Source organism: Dendropsophus ebraccatus, chromosome 1, assembly GCF_027789765.1.
Source record: "Dendropsophus ebraccatus isolate aDenEbr1 chromosome 1, aDenEbr1.pat, whole genome shotgun sequence".
NCBI classification, from domain to species: domain Eukaryota; kingdom Metazoa; phylum Chordata; class Amphibia; order Anura; family Hylidae; genus Dendropsophus; species Dendropsophus ebraccatus.
The window spans coordinates 212,203,871-212,226,929 of record NC_091454.1 but is presented as its reverse complement, the minus strand read 5'-3'; the positions used below and the strand labels follow the sequence as shown (position 1 = coordinate 212,226,929).

General features: G+C 42.2%; 1 protein-coding gene and 1 long non-coding RNA gene across 2 annotated transcripts in view; one reads left to right on the top strand and one right to left on the bottom strand.

The window, feature by feature from the left end:
- Nucleotides 1-1,447: 1,447 nt before the first annotated feature.
- LOC138795732 (uncharacterized) overlaps nucleotides 1,448-23,059 on the bottom strand; it is a 32,249-nt gene continuing 10,637 nt past the window's right edge. Inside the window, exons 2-3 of the long non-coding RNA XR_011363668.1 lie at nucleotides 19,679-19,812; nucleotides 1,448-1,830 (exon numbers count right to left, since the gene is read on the bottom strand). This is a non-coding gene — a long non-coding RNA (uncharacterized lncRNA). The remainder of the gene's footprint in view (nucleotides 1,831-19,678; nucleotides 19,813-23,059) is intronic.
- LOC138771140 (beta-1,3-galactosyltransferase 2-like) lies at nucleotides 17,450-18,376 on the top strand. The gene has a single exon (XM_069950637.1). The coding sequence runs from the start codon at nucleotides 17,450-17,452 to the stop codon at nucleotides 18,374-18,376; it is 927 nt and encodes a 308-aa protein (XP_069806738.1).

Genomic DNA, 23,059 nt, shown 5'->3' with positions numbered 1-23,059 from the left:
GCAAGGGGGGGAGTGTATACAGTATAGGGGCTACCTGCGGGGGGTGGAGTGTATACAGTATAGGGATTACCTGCAAGGGGGGCTATAGAGTATGGGGGCTACCCGCAGGGGTGGGGGGTGTATACAGTATGAGGGCTACCTGCAGGGAGGGAGTGTATACAGTATAGGAGTGCCTGCAAAGGGGGGAGTGTATACAATACGGGGGCTACCTGCAGGGGGGGGTAGTGTCTACAGTACGGGGGCTACCTGCGGGGGGGGGGGGGGGAGTGTATACAGTATTAGAAACTTTGAAACCTTTTCTGTGTTGTCCTCACCAAAAATAAAAAGGTAGTGCCTAAGAGGGCCAGATTATGATGATGCAGGATTGTGTATGCACTTATTATTATAAGCTGCAGGTTTTCTGCACACACCTTATTTATGGTCTGCAGTCAGTCAGCGGGGGGACCCCCAAACTACATACTTCAGGTATACAGGACCCCAGAACTATACACTACAGGTATACAGGACCTCCACCAACTATATACTACAGGTATACAGGACCTCCACTAACACTGTCAATGTTGTATATAACCAGGCTCAGCATAACACTACCAATATTGCACATAACCAGGCTTTATATAACACTGCTAATGTTGTATATAACCAGGCTGTATATAACACTGCCAATGTGGTATATAACCAGGCTGTATATAACACTGCCAATGTTGCATATAACCAGGCTCAGCATAACACTACCAATGTTGTATATAACCAGGCTCTGTATAACACTACCAATGTTGTACATAACCAGGCTGTATATAACACTGCCAATGTTGTATATAACCAGGCTCAGTATAACACTGTTAATGTTGTATACCAGGCTGTATACTGTATAACACTGCCAAAGTTGTATATAACCAGGCTCAGCATAACACTACCAATGTTGTACATAACCAGGCTGTTTACTGTATAACACCGCCGATGTTGTATATAACCAGGCTGTATATTACACTGCCAATGTTGCATATAACCAGGCTGTATATAACACTGACAATCTTTGTATAAAACCAGGCTGTATATAAAACTGCCAATGTTGTATATAACCAGGCTCTGTATACAGTCTGATCACATGACATCTCAGTTTGGCTATTAGGTATTTAGGATGTTTAAAGTTTTTAGTTTATTTCTAATGTGCCTAAGCTACAATTTACATAAACAGTGCAGAACTGTCGGGGTATATAGCGTATAAAGGGATATATAGGACTCCTGGCGATTTCCACTTAAACAAAAAAACAAGGGCAGAGATTTGCCTCCTGGGCGACCTTGGAACAAATCTAATTAACACACTGACACTTTATACCCGGGCTGCGCCGGGTACATTTTTTAGTTGTATAATAAAAACAGATTGAAAAAAATAATGAAGAACACGACAAATCCCATTGGTTTCTATTGATCTCATGTACTTTATTTTCCCACATGTAACAAACAGACGACAGTAAATCTCGTATCCCCGCGTCTTATCTTAATGGTCCGGTTTACTATAAATCACTATAAATCGTTCCATTGTTGTCTTGCCAAGTGAGACATTTCTCATTTCCTGCATTTATACAATGTTGTACATGTAAAGTCTATTACAAGTGAATATAGATGAATATACGGTGATATCTCCCTAAATGACCACCGCTCGGTGGAGACCACCCCCATCCAGGACTTTCACCGTATTCTATGTATTAGGGAAATTTTCGTTCAGGAGACCAGCTGTACAGAAGACCACTTTTGCAATGCAATCTTGAGTGTTCAGGTTTCATTGTAATCAGCCATATGGGACATCCTTAAAGGGGTACTCCGGCACTGATATAAAAAAAAAAAAAAACAACAACAATCAGTCACAAACATAGTTTTCCCACTTACCATCCCTCCTGAGACTAACTCTGTTTGAATTTCCCGCTGTTTGCAGGTCCCTGAAACTTCAGTTGGTGTCTTCCTTTTTTCTTCGCTTCCTGGTTTGGGCTTTCCCATGATGCACTTTGTCTCCTGTGCTGTCTAACTGACTCATCTTGCAGCCAATCAGAGCTGAGCAACCTGAGTCACCTGACAAAGGAAGGCTGGCCTAACAGGGCTTAGACCCGCCTCCCTCTTGATGATGTCACGGTCACAAAATGGCTGCCACAGAGCAGCCTGGGGTCAACAGTCATTAGGAAAGAATGAGTTTACTTCACTTCCTGGTGGGGGATTGAGGGAGGAAAAGATAGGGAAGGGGGCAGATAGGTGATTGAAGCATATTACAAAGTTATATAACTTTGTAATGCGTTTCAGTTACTGGGAAAAAGCTTTTCACTGGAGTACCCCTTTAAAGAGACTCTGTCAGTAGGTTTATGCTGCCCTATTTTAAGCTGAACAGAATAATGTATCCTTATTAATTAGGAGATATCCTCCTAACTAATCAGCACTGCATACTACTTCTCTCTTTTATGTACGTGTCCTCAGTAGTCCTGGATATTTATGAGCACCAGCTCCCTGTCTTTCTATACTGTGTATAGAAAGACGGATGACAATCAGCATCTGGAGGGCAGATGAAGTGGCATGGCATGAAGCTCAGGGGAATGGCTAAACAGTAAAGGGGGGATTTATCAAGACTTGTGTAAATTTGGCCCCGCCCCCTATTCCCCATCCAAATTCACTAAGAGGCGCGCCTGACCCTGCACCCGGCCTACCAAATCTAGATTTGAATCATGATTTAAATCATGATAAATGGGGCATAGAAGGAGGGGTGAGCAGGGGATATGGCAAACTTACCTCAGTGAGAAGGGGCAAATATGCGTCTTCTTCCCTTGCGTACGCCCGGGCGTAAATTTCATAAATGTCTATAGTTAAAAAAAGCAGCTAAGATATTGGGGGACATTTACTACGGAGTCTAATGTGTGCGACTATTCTAATGTAGATTGGTGTTTATTTTGTTCCAATATATTGCGTGTGATTCATAGTATGCTGGTACTCACCAGACGTAAGCCTGCACCAGTTTTTAAAAAGTCGCAAATGATAAATTGGGCGCAAATCCCGGACTATGCGAATCTTTGGTTTAATACTCAAAACAAGCAGATTAAAAAATAGTCGCAACTAAAAAATATTCGCCTGCCGCATACTGGTTCATAAATAGAACTTAGAGCAAAAATGGGTGAAAATCCAATTATTCAGCTAGAAATAGGTGCAAAGTCCTTGATAAATTTCCCCCATTGAGTAAAAATAATTATCCTAATTGTTTCTCTATGTACAACACAATGATCTGTGGGTAACTATTAGCTAAAATGGCAGTATATCCTGGCGAGTTCCTGATTTACACAGGTGTTCAATGATCACGCTGGTAGGACAATAATATGCTCAAAATTAACCACTTGTCCGCCAGGACATTGCAAGATCCTGAGAACAGCTTTTAGAATTTTACATTTTCTGCTTTGATTTCTTGGTCCCAACCCCTTTCTTTCAATGTCTTTTCCCATTGTTAACCTCTTAAGGACATATGACGTACCGGTACGTCATATGTCCTCATTAGCACTTCAAAGCGGGGCCGCGCGGTCCCGGGTGCCGCGTGTAGCCCGAGACCGCCGCTATTAGCGGGCACGGTCTGATCGCCGTGCCCGCTAATTAGCTAATCGGAGGCAGCTGTCAAAGTTGACAGCTGCCTCCGATTACCGGAGGCAACCTTTCCCTGGGGTCTAGTGGGGGAGATCGCTCCTCCGGGACGTTGTCCCGGAGGAGCAATCTCCGTTACTGATGCCGGCCGGGGACTCGTCCAAGATGGCGCCGTCCCCGGCTCGGCACTTGTTTACTTCCGGCTGCAGCAGTGTGCCAGAGTGCCTATCTCATTGATCTTTGCTGTATATCTATACAGCAAAGATCTCAATGAGAGATCAAAGTATATATACTAGAAGTCCCCTAGGGGGGCTTCTAGTATAAGTGTAAAAAAAAAAAAAAGTGTTGTTTATAGTAAAAAGCCCCCTCCCCTAATAAAAGTCTGAATCACCCCCCTTTTCCCAGGTTTTAAATAAAAGTAAACAAATAAATAAATAAATAAATAAACATGTTTGGTATCGCCGCGTGCATACTCGGCCAAACTATTAATAAATCACATTCCTGATCTCGCACGGTAAACGGCGTCAGCGCAAAAAAAATCCCAAAGTGCAAAATTGCGCATTTTTGGTCACATCAAATCCAGAAAAAATGTAATAAAAAAAAGTCGTATATGCGCAACCCAGGTACCGATAGAAAGAACACATCATGGCGCAAAAAATGACACCTGACACAGCCCCATAGACCCAAGAATAAAAGCGTTATAAGCCTGGGAATGGAGCGATTTTAAGGAACGTATATTCGTTAACAATGGTTTGAATTTTTTATAGGCCATCAGATACAATATAAGTTATACATGTTATATATCGTTTTAATCGTAACGACTTGAGGAACATGCAAAACAAGTCAGTTTTACCCCAGGGTGAATGGCGTAAAAACACATTTCCCCCAAATAAAAGAAATGCGTTTTTTTTTTTTTTCAATTTCACCACACATTGAATTTTTTTTCTGGTTTCGTAGTGTACCAAATGCAAAAATTCAGCCCGTCATTGCAAAGTACAATTAGTGACACAAAAAATAAGGGCTCATATGGGTTTCTAGGTGGAAAAATGCAAGTGCTATGGCCTTTTAAACACAAGGAGGAAAAACCGAAAACGCAAAAACGAAAATGGGCCCCGTCCTTAAGGGGTTAAATGGAGCCTGCCATCAATTTACCGAATGAACAAGCATAGATTTAACATTAGGAGTTTTTCCAAATAGAGTGTATCGTGACATTTCACACGGCTCCATCAGAGTGACCCGAGAAGGTTGAAAGTGATTGCTCTTGAACAAACAACTAAGAACAGACAGAGATTTACAATACTGTTCTCCAGAGAGAGCGTTCGCATATATAGACTGAATACATTACTGACAACAGGGTAAGCAAAGTGATATACGGTGTAGAGCAGGGATGGGGAATGGGATGGGGAACAAAGCTTCTCTTTGGCTGTCTAGGCATAATGGGAATTGTAGTTTTCCCATCCCTGGTGTAGAGAATAACTACATTGGGGTATTCATAATCAGGATCTAGGTGGGTCACTTTTTTACATCTATAGAAAAAAGTTATTTTCTGACCATGAATAGGTTGTAGTTTTTGTATATTTAAATTTTTATTGGTTAGAATGAAGTAAGAACATCGTTTTTAGTGGTTTTTATGGTTATTATTGGTGGGTGTGCACATCGGGAAAGAGGTGAAGTTAAAGGAGAAGGAAAAAAATACTTTATTAAAGTATTGTATTCTCCCCCCAAAGTTATACAAATCCCCAATATACACTTATTTCAGGAAATGCTTATAAAGTGCTTTTTTTCCCCTACACTTACTACTGCATCAAGGCTTCACTTCCTGGATAGCATGGTGATGTCACTTCCTGGATAACATGGTGATGTCACTTTTTGGATAACATGGTGATGTCACTTCCTGGATAACATGGTGATATCACTTCCTGGATAACATGGTGATGTCACTTCCTGGATAAAATCGTGATGTCACTTCCTGAATAACATGGTGATGTCACAAACCGACTGAGGGATACAGGGCACTGGAGGGACACTGAGCATCCCTCTGCAATCACCCTCTCCAGCAGCCACAGCCCACACAGCTCTGGGAGTCGGGTCGTGACATCACCATGTTATCCAGGAAGTGACATCACCATGTTATCCAGGAAGTGACATCACCATTTTATCCAGGAAGTAAAATCACCATTTTATCCAGGAAGTGAAGCCTTGATGCAGTAGTAAGTGCAGGGAAAAAAGCATGACTTCTCCTTTAACTTGGAGCTCCAGCATGGAAGGAAGGAGGTGATTTGACAAGACTGGGATATAGAGGGGTATAAGCCTTCTTCCCACTTGGAAAGTAAATAAAGTTTGTGGATGATAAAGTACATTGGAGAAGCCTTCAATGGGTACTCCTTTAAAGAAATTTTATATATTGCTGCCTGCCGACACTCCCGAGATGGACTCCTCCAACAGCCAATCAATGACTGCAGTGGGACACAACATGGCCAGTGATTGGCTGAGTGGGATTTAACTGCCAAGACAAGTTCATCTCGAAAGTGACAACTAAAGACAGAAATATTTTTAAAAAAATGGGGCAGGAGTACTCTTTTAGGGTAGCTTCACATGTACCATATCGCAGCAGATTTTCAGCTGATTTGGCTAAATGAATGAACACAGCATCAAATCTGCACCATCAAATCTGCTGCGTATCCGCAGCCGATTTGACAGTGCGGATTTAATGCTGTGTTCCCTGCCCAGTAAACTTTATGCGCAGACAAACTCGCAGCAGGATGCACATCCCGTTGCGAGTTTGTCTGCAGCCCGCCCCTTTAACTCCCTGCCACCGGAGCCTATACTTCACCTGCTCCCCGCTACGGCTTGCTTCAGGGCTCCCAGAGTCTTCACGTCCCACTCAGCCAATCAGTGTGATGCGGCAGGGCAGCACACTGATTGGCCGACCGAGACCTGCCGGGAATCCCCGAAGCAAGCTGGAGCGGGGACCGGGTAAAGTACAGTGGTACTTCGGTTCTCAAACTGCTTGGAACTCAAACTGTATTTTCAAGGAAAGTTTGCTTTGGTTCTCAAACACTTTTCACCCAATCTTGAAGTACTCGGTATCTGAACATTTTTGTGAGCGTAGATGGTGGGTTGTACCTGGTGAGTTTAGCAGTGGTGAGGCTTCACATACAGTACAGTACTGTATAGGGCTGCTGGAGTGCATATACAGTACAGTAGTAGTACAGTCAGTGCACCACCACCTCCCATCCTGTCCTGTATAAAACTGCTGGAGTGCATATACAGTACAGTAGTAGTACAGTCAGTGCACCACCACCTCCCATCTGTTACAGTGCTGGGATGAGGGGAGGGGACTCTATACAGTAAAGGATGAGTGAGGAGTTAGTGACTACTATATTATAATTGCTGGTTTTGTTGAATGTGTCTTGTGTATAATGTCCTGTACAGTATATAGTGCTGTTCTGTAATGTCCTGTAGAGATTATATGGAGCACTGTACAATGTAATATATGGGTACTGTAGGTAATTATTGGTTAGTGCTGGAACTAATTAAACACATTTACATTATTTCCTATGGGAAGACACTGCTTGCTTCTCAAACTGCCTTCCGGAACCAATTAAGTTCGAGAACTGAGGTACCACTGTATAGACTCCGGCAACAGGGGGTTAACGGGGTGGGCTGCGGACAAACTCGGAGCAGGATGTGCATCCTGCTGCGATTTTGTCTGCCCTTAGAGTTTACTGGGCAGGAATCTGCAGCAGGTCTTGCTGTGGATCCGCAGCAGAAAATCCGCTGTGGATCAGCAGCAAATTTGATCTAAATAACTGTACACAGCATCAAATCAGCACCATCAAATCTGCTGCAAATCCTGTACGTGTGAAAGAACCCTGAAAGAGGTTTTACGGTATTAGAAACAATATATTTAAACTATATTTATATATATATATATATATATATATATATATATATATATATATATATAGCATGTTGCCTTGGGATAAATGATGCCACAGGCAAAGGAGCAGTCAGGGAGTGAGCACAGCACATGCGCACATGCTGCAACTTCACTGCAATGTACTAGAATGTTCTGCAGCAGCTTTGGCTGTGGTAGTAGTGATATGGAGGGAGGGGTAGGAGGACTGTGATGAATTTCTGAGTAAAAGAGCAATGCATTCTGTGAGTTGTAATATTGAGCACCTGCTAGACAATGAAGTAAAGAACTAGGACCCCAAAAATTAGATTTTTGGTAACTTCAGAAACAGTGCCTATGCAGCATTTGTAGTATTTTTATTTGATGTCAGAGTACTCACTTAAAAGGCACAGGATACAAAGCTTGTGTGATATATGAACATAAATAAATATACAAGGAAAGATACAGATATACCCAACATGTGAGCTCCACAGTAGTGAATGAGAAGAGGGTCACTAATAAACATAGACGGAAATCAGATATGTCAGGTATTACAAAGAAAAGCAGCAGGCAAGACATGCGCGGCTCTCATGGGATTTTTATCTTACAGGTAGAGGATTGGAATCACAAAAAGAAAAAAAAATATATATATATAAATTTTTAACAGGCCCAGATGAAGACGCCTTATCAAGCAGGTATTAAAGGGGTCATATTGTCAGGAGGACAAAAAAAAAGAAAGAAAAGGAAACACATACCATGATCCAGCAACCCCCCCCCCCCCCCCCCCCCCCCCCCCACCCCCCCCCCCCCCCCCCCCCCGAAGTGCCCACTGTAATGTCATAAGGATGATATCCATCATAGCAGGAACAGGTTTTTTTTTCAGTCCGCCGCCAGTAACATGTAACATTTTTTTTGGTTTCCCTATAACTCCTTTAGGGCTCCAAAATAAATACCATGGGGCGTCAAACTCACACACGGTCAATTCCTCTTATAGTGCCTCCACAAATATTCCCCCTCTGGCCGAGAGACTAAGCTATGGCTATGCAGAATGTGTGATGATGTCATCATGCTGCACGCCCTGGGACGCAACCCATTCACTTCTAGTCTGCAGGCTTAAAACTGCCTGCTGCCTAGAAGATTATAATATGGGCATTCAGGTTGGCTTTCCGGACCACCCATAGTATAATGTGCTGTGACTTCCTGCGAGCCAGTTTACGGCAATCAATTAATTTCCTTAGCGGGCCAAAAGTCCAGATCTCTCTTCTTTGTAATTCAGTCCTGAGAGACTCACCCCCCCCCCCCCCTTTTTAATCTTTCCTCTACAACTGATTCTCTTAGCAGATTTGCAAGTGTAATATTGCATGTATTATTGTAAATATTATCTATTTGTGCATGGTACCATATATGTGATGACAATATTGATTTTATTTTCATTTAATTAGTTCCAGTTTGGCATTATCGCTCTAAGCCCAAGGGAAAAGCAATCCTTCAGCCATGGTTCCCTAGAGGTTTCCTCCACACGTTTTTTTTTTTTTTTTTTTTTTTCCTCTCCTGAGTGCTGGAGGATACTTTGAGTCAAGGTTTAGCTTTGTTTTGCACAATTTTCATAGTTTAGAGTGGAGTTGCAGTTTGAAGTGGCATTGAATAAAGTGTGAAAAAATGTGTAAAAGATTAAAAAAATAATAAAAAAATAAAAATAAAATAAAAATGTATATATTAAGTTAAGTTAAATGCAATTTATGGTGGACTTATTTAATAAGTGCCCTAAAGTAGACTGGTTCTGCTAGAATGGCAGCAAAGAAAGTGCCCCCCTTTATTGCTGCCTGTCCGGGTGCTAGGGATCTCACAGTATCCATGAATTACAGTGACCTAGCACTTCACCTGACTCCTGTGATTGTTTTAGTCCTGTGATTTAAATAAAGCTATGGAAATCTTAACACCCAAAAGTGTGTTTTGTGCCTTTATTTCATAGTCTGTATTTATTGTTGTTGGAGTTGTTTTAAGGGAAAGGGTCCATCCCATATTCAAAAGTCATGTGCTGCATCCTGGCTGAGGGACACTCTGAAATGCAGAAAAGCACTGATCCCAGTCTGCAGTCCAGTGACAACGATAAACCCTCTGTTAATGCTTATTGGGAGGTTAGAGAGAATCTTGTTTCCTCAGATATCCTGAATCAGACTCCTTGTCTGAATATAGTATGTTACCACTAGAGGGAGCCCTAGAACAGCTTTTCCCACTGCTGAACATTATAAAATGAAAAGCCTAGAACATGTAAGCATTCTAAAAAGTCAGTACACAGGACAGTTTAGAAGAATTGCACAGCTTCCAACATCTTCATTGTGAATGAGACAGCTTCATATTTGAAATCAAAGGAGTTGTCTCACGAAGATAAAAAAATTACAGGCAGACAGGGGGGTGCCGGGACATAATAAGGAAAGTATCCTTACCCGTCCCTGAGCCACCGCTCTCACCATTCTCGGAGAGCTGCAGGATGTCATTTTCGTTGTGTCCTGACCCAGTCACTGATTGGCTGAGCAGGCTATCCATTAAGTATGTGACATTGCAGCAGCAGGAGCTTCAGTAAGACATAGACTTTGGTAAGACAGCGCTTCTGAGCCTAGATCATAACCTCTAAAATATTCCACGCTAAGGCTATGTTCACACTGCGTATGATTCCGTCCGTAGATCGTACGCCGCCGTACATGTGCGGCTGAAACTACGGGCGTGGGAAAAATAGACATGCGGCCGGATGCGTACGAACTGTGAACATACGCCCGTAGTACAGTTATGCTTCCCTAGCTTGATTCGAAGCGATCTGAGGCAGGTCATTTACTTGGAAATCTTCGCCCAGCCCAATAAACCACACAGAACCTTTTGGATCGAAAAATCAAGTTCAATTTGACTGAAATAAGTACTTCGTACGGGACCGCATGGAAATCCACGGCCGTGAGTTTCAACATTTCCGTCCTCAAAGAATGGTCTTGTTCATTTTTCACGGCGCCGTATACGATCCGGCCGTAAGCTCATACGTAGTGTGCACTGTGCGGGCGTATATCGTATACTTTCAAGCGAACGCATCAACCTCAAAACTACGTGCGTATATTCGCGGTTCGCACTACGGAGGGAATCATACGCAGTGTGAACACAGCCTAAGTGCGCAGCTTGTGAAAGCATTTGCAGAAGCAGAAACTAGTAAGATTCAGGTGGAAGGTCTTAGAACAAGCAGCTATTGAGAGTGAAAGAGACAGTGTTAACATGAGCGACAAGGGATTATGTGCTAAACCATAGCTGTGAACCTGATTGCTACTAAAGTGTTACTCTATGTGCGGTTCTCTGCGCCATCCAGAAGCTTAGATCTCCCTAGCGGAGAGATGGGCCCAAGACTTGAATAAGATCCACTAAGTGTGAGTATGTACTTCTTCTCCCCATGTGACAACTTCCTACAGGGTGTGTAATACCTCCTGTGAGTGGTGGAGAAGAAAGTGCAGAAAAAAAAAGAAAATAGAGATAGGTTGAGAAGAGAAAGAGCTTTCATTGGTGCACAGATTAGCAACAAACAATAACCCCTTGTTCGTTACAGCTGTGCAATATTCAAGGGCATATACAAATAACTGCGACATCTAGTGGTAAAACTTAGGTACAACTTCATTACCACTTTTACGTGGAGTACAGGCTTTTGCGAGGGGTGTATAGACCAGTAACACCTGTGGTGGGACACCAGATCATCTCCTAGGCAGAATATTTCTGCCTAGCACTGCTCAACAAGCAATCCCATGTCAAAACTTAGAGAGAATAGACATGTCAAAGTTTGCAAGATACATATTCCATCATGAATTTACCAAGACTGGACTCACAAGGTTTTATGACCATCCTGAGAAGTACAGAGTTGGAAATGTGCAATTGGTGACCTCAGCATTACCGCCATAGAAGAGCTAGATCTGTTGATCTGGTGGCTCGGCCCACAGTCTACAGAACCTATAAAGTGACTCAAGTCTGTCCACATTGGCAGTTCAGCAGCAGAACTCACAGCTCCCTGGACAGTGAACCCATGACAGTCCTGAAGCAATAGACAATGCTCTGTTACAGGGTTCTCCGACACTAAGAGCTCCAACAGGCCAAGACAGACATTTACCTATCTGGCCTAAGTTACCAGGACACTGCTCGTGAGGTAAACCCAATAGTTTCCAATCTACCATACAGTATTAAAGAAAAATGGACCACAGATGTGTCAAGATGTAAAAGAGAAAATAAAGTCTCCTTTCCTTCATTTGCCTACTTCTGTGAGGTTATCAGGAACACTGCACAATCCATGAATGACCCAAGCTTTTCCTATGGTGAGTCTAGTGGTCCTGCTTCATCTCTTACTAAGCATGACAGCCCATGCTCGCAATGCAAAGCATTGGGGGCTCCTCTGTGTTTTGAACTGACAATTTGCTCCTCTGTCTGTCTAGGGGTGGTCCGGAGCAAGGAGTAGTGTAGCTTTGGATGTGGCTGGGAAGGCGGAAGGGGTGGCAAGGTTGGAAAGGGAGCTTGGGGGCCAGTTCACAGCTCTGCCCAGGGGTCCATAATGCTATTAAGACAGCCCTGCCTATGTCTTGTTCATAAGAAACCATATCCTCTCAAGAGTTTATCACAGGCATGCATAGGTATTAGCCTCTCCTGTGAGTTGAACATGTTCTCCAGATTATGTGGTCCTGTATTGTAGGATCATTGGACTTGGGCTGTAGCAGGTGAATATGTGGAGAGGCATTGGTGGCAGATTCAAAAGTTTGCTATGGGGCCCTGCCATTTTGCACACACATTAACCACAGTTCGGTCCCTCCTTTATTCTGTTCATTCATATGGAGGGAAATGATATGGGGCACTCAAAAATTGTCCTCATTATCCAACGCATTTGGATTTAGCAGAGTTTTCCTCCCTTCTAAATGGCCCCTTCATTATTTGGTTGGCAATGGCTTCTAGGGACTATTGTTGGGTTGCTCATGACCACAAAGTCATGGAAAAATGCCGCCAGAGGCTTAACATGTCAGCTTCTTCCTTTGTCCGCAACATGGGCAGCGTGATGATATGCCATATGGAGCTAGAAAGTGGAGGGCATATCCTAAAACGAAAAGATGGTGTTTTCTTAAATCACATTGTGTTGGATAATGGTATCAAGCTTTGACCTTGTGGGGTTGCCCCTCCTGTTAGAAGTAACCATTGAGCTGGCAGAAGGGCAAGGTCAGACAGGTAACATGGTAGGGAAGTCACACCTGGAGATGGTACCTTACAGGTTCATCTGAGGGTGGAGACTCATGGGTATTTCAAGGTTTGTTTTGCATTGTGATCACAGACTCGACTTAGTGACAAGGACTGAGGTTACTTTACTACTCGCTGAACTAGACCCGCGTATATTTCTCCATCTTAAAGCAGAACCATATGTGCTTTAGTGTATACCATTATACAGGCAAGACTACAGGGGCTATACAGTAGGTCCCCCCTTCCTTAAGTCATGTCTTTTTTTGCCATATATTGGTTTATTTCAGTCTGGCATTGCTGGTTTTTGTGGTACCTCCTTTTGTTTTTTAAAATGGTATTAATAAACATTTATAATTTTTAATTTGGGTCCTCACTCTTTTTTGGTGTCTACATTGTTATGGAGGAACTGATCATAGAATCAACCGCTAACAGAGACTTTATACAGAGTTAGGCTATGTTCACACTACGTAAAATAACGGCCGTTGTTTTCACCGGTTGCACTTTTGCGACCAAAACTACGGCCGTAGAATTACGATCGTACGGGATAGTCGTGAATTACGATTGTACGGGCTAGGATGTTTATAAACGGGATGAAACAGGTCATTTACTTTAAATATTGCGCCCAGCCCGAGAAACCACTCAGAAAATTTTATACATCAAAATCAAGTTTAATTCGGCAGATATAAGTTTTACGTTCGCGGCCGCATTGAAATCCACCGCTGTTGTTGCAGTATTACCGGCCGTACATAATTGGCATGTTCATTTTTCACTGGGCCGTATAAACAACGGCCGTTATCTGAAACGTAGTGTGAATTCAACGGCCGTAGTTACATTGCATTGCAGTCATTATAGGGAACGACAGTCGTTATTTTACATAGTGTGAACATAGCCTTAATGGGGGTAGTGTGGTCTTGGCCTTATTAAGTCAACATTTATAACCAATTTCATCCTTGGGTGGTACTCAGCTGGAACATCTCATCTCATGGGGCACTTGGCTTGAAAAGGTTGTGATACACTGGCGTACAACATCCATATAACTTCGGCCAAGCTATAGACATCAGTAGTAAGGCCTTATTCACACGTCCGGTAATTTACGGATCCGTATTTCTGAGTTAGTGCACATTGATGTCTATTGGGCTTTTCATCAGTAGATGAAACGGATGAAAATCAATGCCGAAAAAAAAGGACATGTCCTAGTGCAGACCCAGATTTTTTTACGGATCCTCTCATTGAAATCATTTGCTTACGGATTGCAACATGTTTGGCGTCAGTATTTCCGTAAAAAAATATGGATGACTCATAAGTCACAAGGTTCTGTTTCTAAGCAACCACAGGCTAACAAGCGATCATGTGACTTATTTTAGGGGTTGGGCAAACTGGTGCTATTTTTTTTTTAACCTACTCAACTTTATTAACTTGTATAAAGCAGTCAGTAGTATAAATGGATTTACGGAAATACGGGTGCAATACGGATGTACTACGGATGTCCAATCCGTAATTTTTAGCGGGTTGTTTCAGGACTAGAAAATATTACTGAATGTGTGAATAAGGCCTAATGGTCTCCACTATATGTTACATGCTGAACAAATAAGGGCTCTATGAATGAAGGCAGAGGAGGACCCCACTGCTTAAGGAAGGCATAAAAACTAAACCACAACAGTTCTAGGAAAGTTTTCTATGGAACGAGGATGTTACCCAGTATATACTGGTTTTGACTCTAGTTAGTGGGCAATGAGGTTGATAAACTACAGAGGCAGACAAGGAGGAGGTCTCTTACATAGGTTTCGCCAGCCTCACATGGTGAGTATCTTCAGGATAGACATGCCCCTGTGTCTGCCCCTTTACAACACTCCCAGCTCTGCTGTACCTCATTACTAGTGACTGCTCTCTCAGTCAGAGATAGGAGACAGGATACACCCTGCTGTGGCTGCTGCTGATACAGGTATAATGACTCACCGTTCATTATAGGAACTATACAGCCCTGTTGTCTTCTACTACATAGTCCTCTCATCATCTCTTTCTTCCTCATTGTCTCTACTCTCTACCCCTCCAGGACACTCTCCCCTGCACAATTACAGAAGGACACAACAATAATTTGTCTCCTAATGATGGAACTTTTCAAAAAGTCTATTTTCTATAATTCTTATCATTCTTTCTTCTACTTGCAGCAACTATACAGATCTTTATGCCTACATGGTAACAAACCATCATCTTCCATCTTGACAAGACATAACATTAAACCCCATTGTCTGTGTGCCCGCTGACTCTACACCCCTCAGTTCTGCTCCAGTGTCTCAAGTGTCATGTCCTTCTCCTTCTATCAAGTGTAATCCACCAAAGTATCACCTGCTCCCCCCCCCCCCATTCTCCTCATTTTTCTCGTTTCTTACCTCCTCCTTGGTATCATCTCTGCCCTCTCCTTGGTATTCTCTCTTTCTCCTCTCCTTTGTATAATCTCTCCCCACTCCTCAGTACCATCTCTCACTTCTCCTCGGTATCATCTTGCCCCACTTCTCGGTATCCCCTCTCCCCATTCCTCGGTATCATCTCTGCCCTCTGTTTAGTATCCTCTCTCCCCTCTCCTCAGTATCTTCTCTCCCCAGTCCTTGGTATAATTTCTTCCCTCTCCTCTGTATCATCTCCTTTCTCTGCTCCTCCATAGTGTAGACTGTTCAGGACCTGTGGTGACATCATTGTCACATAATAAGGTCCTTCAGTATGTTCTTTATTGTTACTGAATTGTCTCCTGGCTGAAGTTTTGCACTGATTTGTGCAATATTGCAGTAAAAAAAAAAAAGCATTCCTTGGTATCCTTTCTCCCCTCCCCTCTATAGCATCTCTCCCCTCTCCTTGGTATCATCAGTCCTCTCTCCTAGGTGTCCTCTCTCCTCTCCCCTTTCCTAGGTATCCTCTCTCCTCTCCCCTCTATATCATCTTTCCCCTCTCCTTGGTATCCTCTCTCCTCATTCCTCGGTATCATCTCTTCCCTCTCCTTAGTAACCTCTCTCCCGTATCCTCAGTTTCCTCTCTCCTCAGTATTATCTCTCCCCTCTCCTCAGTAACATCTCTCCCCTCTTCTAGGTATCCTCTATCCCTAGTCCTTGGTATCTATCCTCCTGTCTCCTCGGTATAATCTCTTCCCTCTCCTCAGTATCCTCTCTCTTCTCTCTTTGGTATCCTCTCCAGTGACGGATTATTATATGTCCGTTTTGGTCGGTAGCCCGGGGCCCATGGCCACCCAAGCAGACTTATACCTTTAGTGGTGTATTATCTGGCTACAATTCTGACATGACTTGCAAAAAAATCTATCCCGTATCGATGAGCACCATGCTAGTAAAGCCGGGTGCGTAATCGCCCAAACTATTAAATTATTATTTTCATGATCTCGCACTGTAAACGGCATAAGTGACAAAAATTCAAAGTGTAAAATTGCGCATTTTTGGTTGCATCAAATCCAGAAAAATTGTAATAAAATGCGATCAAAAAGTTGCATATATGTAAGTAAGGTACCGATAGAAAGAACACATGATGGCGCAAAAAAAATACACCTCACACAGCCCCATAGACCAAAGGATAAAAGCATTATAAGGATTGGAATAAAGCAATTTTAAGGAACATTTACTTTTTCTAAAAGATTTTAATTTTCTAAAAGCTTTTGCAAGTTGCATATCATTGTAATCGTATCGACTTGAGGAACATATATAACATGTCAGTTTTACCATAGGGTGAACGCGTAGATACAACCCCCCCCCCCCCCAATTAAAAAAAATGCATTTTATTTTCAATTGCACCACACATTGTTATTTATTCTGGTTTCACTGCATATTTTATGCCAAAATTCGGTATAATTAGTGAGACAAAAATAAGCACCCATGTGGGTTTCTAGGTGAAAAAATACAAGCGCTATGGCCTTTTAAACACAAGGAGGAAAAAACGAAAGCTAAAAACTGAAAATTGGCTCAGACCTTAAAAGGTTAAATTAACACCTAAATCATCCATCACCCACAAATTTCAGGAAGAGAGCTATAAGCTTTTAACGTTTCTTCTAAATTACCCAATCCTTCTCTCTTTGATGGTGATTTCCAATGCTGGATAGCCCCTTTAAAGAGACATAAGCCTTTCGAAGACCCATGTCTTGGGCAGTAATGCTTCGAGTATCTGCTCAGAATTATTATGGTGATTTTGTGGGAACTGCATGACCAATAAACAATCTGGTATACATTTAGAGGGATGCAAAGGGAGCAATAGCACCAGGGCCCTTGATCTTGAGGGGCCTCAAAGGCCTCTTTGCCCTATAAGAGGTGGTCAGTATTATAAATGGCAAGTCATATGTGGGGACACTATTACAGTCCTAGAAGATTCATGATATTCCTCTGCTAAAGTCATAGCTATGGGGTGGGGTGGGGGGTGCATTGGTAGCAGATGCACTCTGGCCTGAGTTACTGCTCATTATGATGTACATGTTATGACTTACTTTGCTATATAAAGTTTTTTCTTAAAATTTACTTACCAAATTACTATTTTTTCATTGATTTTTGCTTTCTAAATTTATCTCTCATGATCTTTATAGAAATCTCGGCCGGGTTCTGATCTTCATGTGACAAGATGAATGTCCGAATCTGCTCAGTGAAAGTCTCTGTCTTATTTATTATGATGATCTTCAAATTTTTAATTTTATTTTATTTAATCCAGTCCGAAAATAAGATGGAAATTATTAACAAGTGGATTCAGAGTTCTATAACATTAAATGAGATAAAAAGACCAGTGAACATCCTAACCTACCCAGCCTTCCAGCACCCTCTTGCTCCTCCATACCCCTACCCATACAAGTTCCTTATTAACCAACCGGACAAGTGCAAGAACCGGAATCCTTTCCTAGTTATACTAATTTTGGGTAAATGTCATGACGTAGAGTCTAGAAACACAATCCGGGACACATGGGGCAATGAAAGTCTTTATGTTGTTGATGTGGTCAGGATTTTTCTGGTGGGTCTACCTGTACGTTTTTCTGACCAGACTCAGTCGTTGTTGAAGGAAGAAAGTGAGGCCTTTGAGGATATCATCCAACAAGACTTCATGGACACCTATTACAATTTGACCCTGAAAACCTTAATGGGTATGGAATGGGTGACCAAATTCTGTCCTTCTGCCAGTTATGTCATGAAGACAGACAATGACATATTTCTTAATGTAGACTACTTGGTCCATAAGGTTCTATATCCAGACTTACCCGTTCTTCAGAATTACTTTACAGGATACATAGTCTCCAACACTAAACCAATGAGGCGAAGGGTTTATAAATGGTATGTACCTAAGGAAGTATATCCAAATGACACTTACCCACCCTACTGCTCAGGTCCAGGATATCTATTTTCAGTTGATATGGCAAAAAAGATCTATGATATATCGCAAGAAATAAGGGTCATCCCAATGGAAGATGCCTTCATGGGAATTTGCTTGTATGAGCTCCATATTCCACCTACTGAACCACCTCCCAAAAATTTTTTACCATTCAGGGTAAATTACGACCTTTGCATATTTAAGAATGTTGTCATGGTGCACCATTATGGTGGAAAAGAGCTACGGACTGTATGGGAAGACTTTTGGGCTAATAGATCTCGGAAATGTTAAAAAAGTTTTTAGAGTGAAATTTGGATGTAAAATGATCCTGAATTCTCCATGATGAAGAGACTTTTTACAGGGAATTTATATGGACCTTTGCGCAAAATGTGTTTTCTTTGCTTACCTTTTTTCCCATTCCCTAATACTATGTGTGATCAGCTGATTAAGAAGTTCACCTGGTTCGGACCCTTCTGGAGGGAATATTTCATACAATTCTCCAACCACTGACTTCAATAAGTTCAAAATAATAGTTACATAGTTAATAAGGTTGAAAAATGATGAGTCCACCAAGTTCAACCTATAATTATACTGTGTTGATCCAGAGAAAGGCAAAAACCCTCATGAGGTAGGAGCCAATTGCCGCATGACAGGGAGAAAAATTTCTTCCTGACTCCAATTAGGCAATCAATAAATCAATAACTCCCTGGATCAACGTCCCATCACATGAAATCTAGTAATACTTGTAATATTATATCTATCGAGAAAAGCATTTAGACCTCCCTTGAACTTATTTAATGAATCAGCCATGACGGCATCATGTGGCAGGGAGTTCCATAGTCCCACTGCTCTTACAGTAAAGAATCCCCATCTGTACAGATGGTGAAACCTTCTTTCCTCTAGACGGTATATGTCTTGGGGGGGGGGGGGGGTAGGGTCACTTGGGCACTTGTCACAGTAGTCTGAAGTGGTATTAGACCCAGCCCAGACGGTTGGCACCATCACACACAGGAAGAAAATAAAAGCCCAAGTATACAGAGGTGTGTAGGTGCAGGTGCCGAAAGAGTAGACCAGAGTCCCGTGCGTTTTGGTAAAAATAGAATACTTTACTTGATTAACATCCAATTTTTTTATCGTAGGTACACATCACCTGTGAGAGACAGAATCTATAAAATATTCCCAAAAAATCACATTGTATTATTTTTAAGTCATTAATCTGCATTTTATTACATGAAATAAATATTTGATCATTGACCAACCAGTGAGAATTTTGCCTCTTACAGACCTGTTATCTATAAGAAGCTCCTCCTACCTGGATTACCTGCACCTGTTTAAACTTGTCACCTGTATAAAATAGCACCTGTCCACACACTCAATCACACTCCAACCACTTTACTATTGCCAAGACCAAAAAGCTGTCTAGGAATAAGAGGGACAAAATTGTAGACCTGCACAAGGCTTGGATGGGCTAAAGGACAATAGGCAAGCAGCTTGTCAAAAAGGCAACAACTGTTGGTGAAATTATTAGAAAATGGAAGAAACACAAGGTGACTGTCAATCCTCCTGGGTCTGGGGCTTCATGCAAGATCTTACCTTGTGAGGTAAGGACGATTCTGAAAGAGGTCTCTTTATCCTAAAGGGCTCTTCATTAATCATGCCTCCCTTGGAGATTCAGTGTATACAAGCCAGTAGCCTCACAGAGGGGCCATCTTTAAGCGCTGATGCGTCTGTGGAGACATGATTAAAAAACAATTTTCCCACCAGCTGTGACTAGTACGTTTTCAGCTATATTGATTACTTATATGGCTGGGAACAGTGCTCGGACCATATAATCACGTATTTATAGCTGTGGGGGGCAATTTTGAAGTGATTGCTTCCCTTTAATGATCTGGGACCATAATAAAGTCACCCAAAAATCTGACTGCAAGTTCAGCTGTTCATTGTACTATCCAAAGCAGTAGAGCAGCTGTTATATTGAGTAAAATTAATTATCCTAATTGTTTCTCCAGATACAATCCAATGACCTGTGGGTAGCTATTAGCTAAAATCCCAGTCGCTCCTGACAATTTCCTGGCAGGACTCTAATTTACACAGGTGTTCAATAAGTTGGACAATATGCAAGACAATAAGTTGCCACCTAATTAACCACTTGTCTGCTAGAACATTACTAGTCCCTCACCCCGATGAGTTGTGGTTTGGGTTTCATGAAAGCGATGACACGTGTGTTAGTCATGGGACAAGGGGACGCTAAGGCAGCAGTTGTATCTGGGCCCTGGTGTTTAAAGGAGCTAATTGGACTTTCTTCCACATATACAAATATTATCAATGATATTTACAGTAGCAGATCTACAAAGCTGCAGGGTCTTTGGTGACAATTCCCAGGCGATAGTGAAATGCCAAGTACAGCAGTCACAATGTCGATATGACAGCTCAGCCCCTCAAAGGAGAGCACTCTGTGATTCTGTGGTGAACCTTCTCGGTCTACTTGACCATCAAAATCTAATTGTGAGGATTATTATGAATTATCTTAATTGTCTTGACAGGTAATCTGGTTAAAAGTTTTAAAGTGCACCTGTCGTTACATTTTTTTTTACATGTTATAGAGACATGTAATGTTTTAAATGATCTGGCTCTGATGCTGCGTTTACACGAAACGATAATTGGCCCGATCGTACGATTAACGATGTCGGAGTAACAATTTTTTTCCATAACGAACGGTACGATATAACGTACGGAAAACTCGTTTTGCGATTGTTTTGCGATCGCTTAAGCCTATCTCACACATTGGTTAAATCGGCGAACGACTGTTTACACGGAATGATCTGCAATCTTTTTTGTGAACGACGAATGACGATTTGGGAACATGTTGTAAAATCAAAATGAACCATTTCTCGTTCATCGTTTGATCGTTCGCTGCGTTTACACGTACGATTATCGTTCGAATTCGAACGATAATCGTTACGTGTAAATGCAGCATAAGTGTTCAGACTTCTATCAATCAGGAGAACGTAGGTAGAGGACTGTGTGCGTGCTGCAGCGCGTCCGCTCCCGGCTTTGAGTTAGAAGAAACAGTATAAGTCTGACTCTCTTTCTTCTAACTCGAGCGGAGAGTGGACGTGCTGAAGCGTGGTCCACTGCCCGCTCGTTCTCCTGATTGGTACGGGTCTGAACATTCAGATCCAGACTGATCGAAACTTTTGACATATAACCCCTGACAGAAAGCTGTGTAGTTCTTTCATTTCCAGAGTTGTATTGTCTACAGCTTCCCGACTCCTTTGTCTCTCTTTCTCTGGAGACAACACACCATCCTCTGATTTAACAGGAGGCTTGGCTAGATCCTGCCTCTGAGCCCCTCTCCCTGAATGTCACCACTGCTGACCAGCCTACAGTCCACATCACCATCTCCCTGATTATATATATATTATATATACCTTTTTTATTGGGACATTTAGGGAAGATTAAGATGAGTTTACAGGCATGCTGCCTTGTGATGAATGATGCCACAGGCAGAGGGGCAGACAGGCAAAGAGCTCATCTTGGAAGTACATCAGGAGCCATAGGGGACAATGCTAGGGAGAATTTTTTTTAGCCCGCCACCAGCAACATATAAAAGTTTTACCGTTTTCTTCTTCTTCCTATACCTCCTTTAAGGCTCTATTAGGTATGAACAGAAATACCATGTTAATTATAAAATAAATATATACATTATCATGCAGGTGGTGGCTGCCATGCCCCAGGACTTGGTTTCATTCACTGATACATATCTATGGTATTATGCATTTGCCTGTTGTTTGGCTTGACCCTCCTGTCTTCCTGTACTCTAGCTGTGATGGTATAGCTCCTCCCACTCCCTCATGTCAGCAGCCATTTTCTTCTCTATTCCTCTATATGCTTTCTGTATCCTGCTGGTAACCCCGGCCATTACTGTATATGTTATCTTCACACCATTGTAACAAGATTTTTTAAAAATATTTCTGCATGGAATAAACCTGGACTCCTAATACGATGCCTCTGCCGTGGAGGCGACACTATCTGACAGGGCCGGACTGGGACTTAAAATCAGCCCTGGCACTTAAAGGGGTAGTGCACCAAAAAAAAAATTCTTTTAAATCAACTGCTGCCATGAAGTGCCAGAGATTTGTAATTTACTTCTATTAAAAAATCTCAAGCCTTCCAGTACTTATCAGCTGCTGTGTGTCCAGCAGGAAGTGGTGTTTTCTTTCCTGTCTGACACAGTGCTCTCTGTTGCTTCCTCTGTCCATGTCAGGAACTGTCCAGAGAAGGAGCAAATCCCCATAGAAAACCTCTCCTGCTCTCCAGACTGGAAATAATACCACTTCCTGCTGGGCATACAGCAGCTGATAAGTACTGGAAGGCTTGAGATTTTTTAATAGAAGTAAATTACAAATCTCTGGCACTTCATGGCAGCAGTTGATTTGAAAGAAAAAAAATTTTGGTGCACTACCCCTTTAAACCCCAGCAGCCCACATACTATATTTTCCCCGATATATTACGGACAGCATTGCCATGCTGCAGTGAATTCTGCTTCACTACTCCCTTAAATATGTGGGAGTAAGATATAACAAAACCTGCTGTGGATTTAATGTTATGTACCGATTAAAATCAGCAGCATCAAATCCGCAATGCATTAGGTATGAACATGCCCTTAGTGAATCAGTGAGGTCAATACCAGGTACACAGCTGTATATCCCGGCATACAGGTGTGGGGGAGATATAAGAGATAGGGCCTTTTATCTAGTTTAAACTCTTGTATTCATCCTTTTCCTTACTAGCTGAAGTGTCAGGGAGGCGGAGCCAAACCACAGCAGCACCATTTGCCCCCCCCCCCCCCATGCCCCTTTCTGCTGTGACTGACTGACATACAGGACGGCGCTGTAGCTGTCACTGTGACACTTTAGCTGCTGATAAAAAGGATTATTATAAAAATTTACACTAGACTAAAGGTCCTGTCTT

Excerpts from the sequence above, each read along its gene's own strand:
- LOC138771140 (XM_069950637.1), top strand. The coding sequence starts at position 17,450 with ATGGAAATTATTAACAAGTGGATTCAGAGTTCTATAACATTAAATGAG.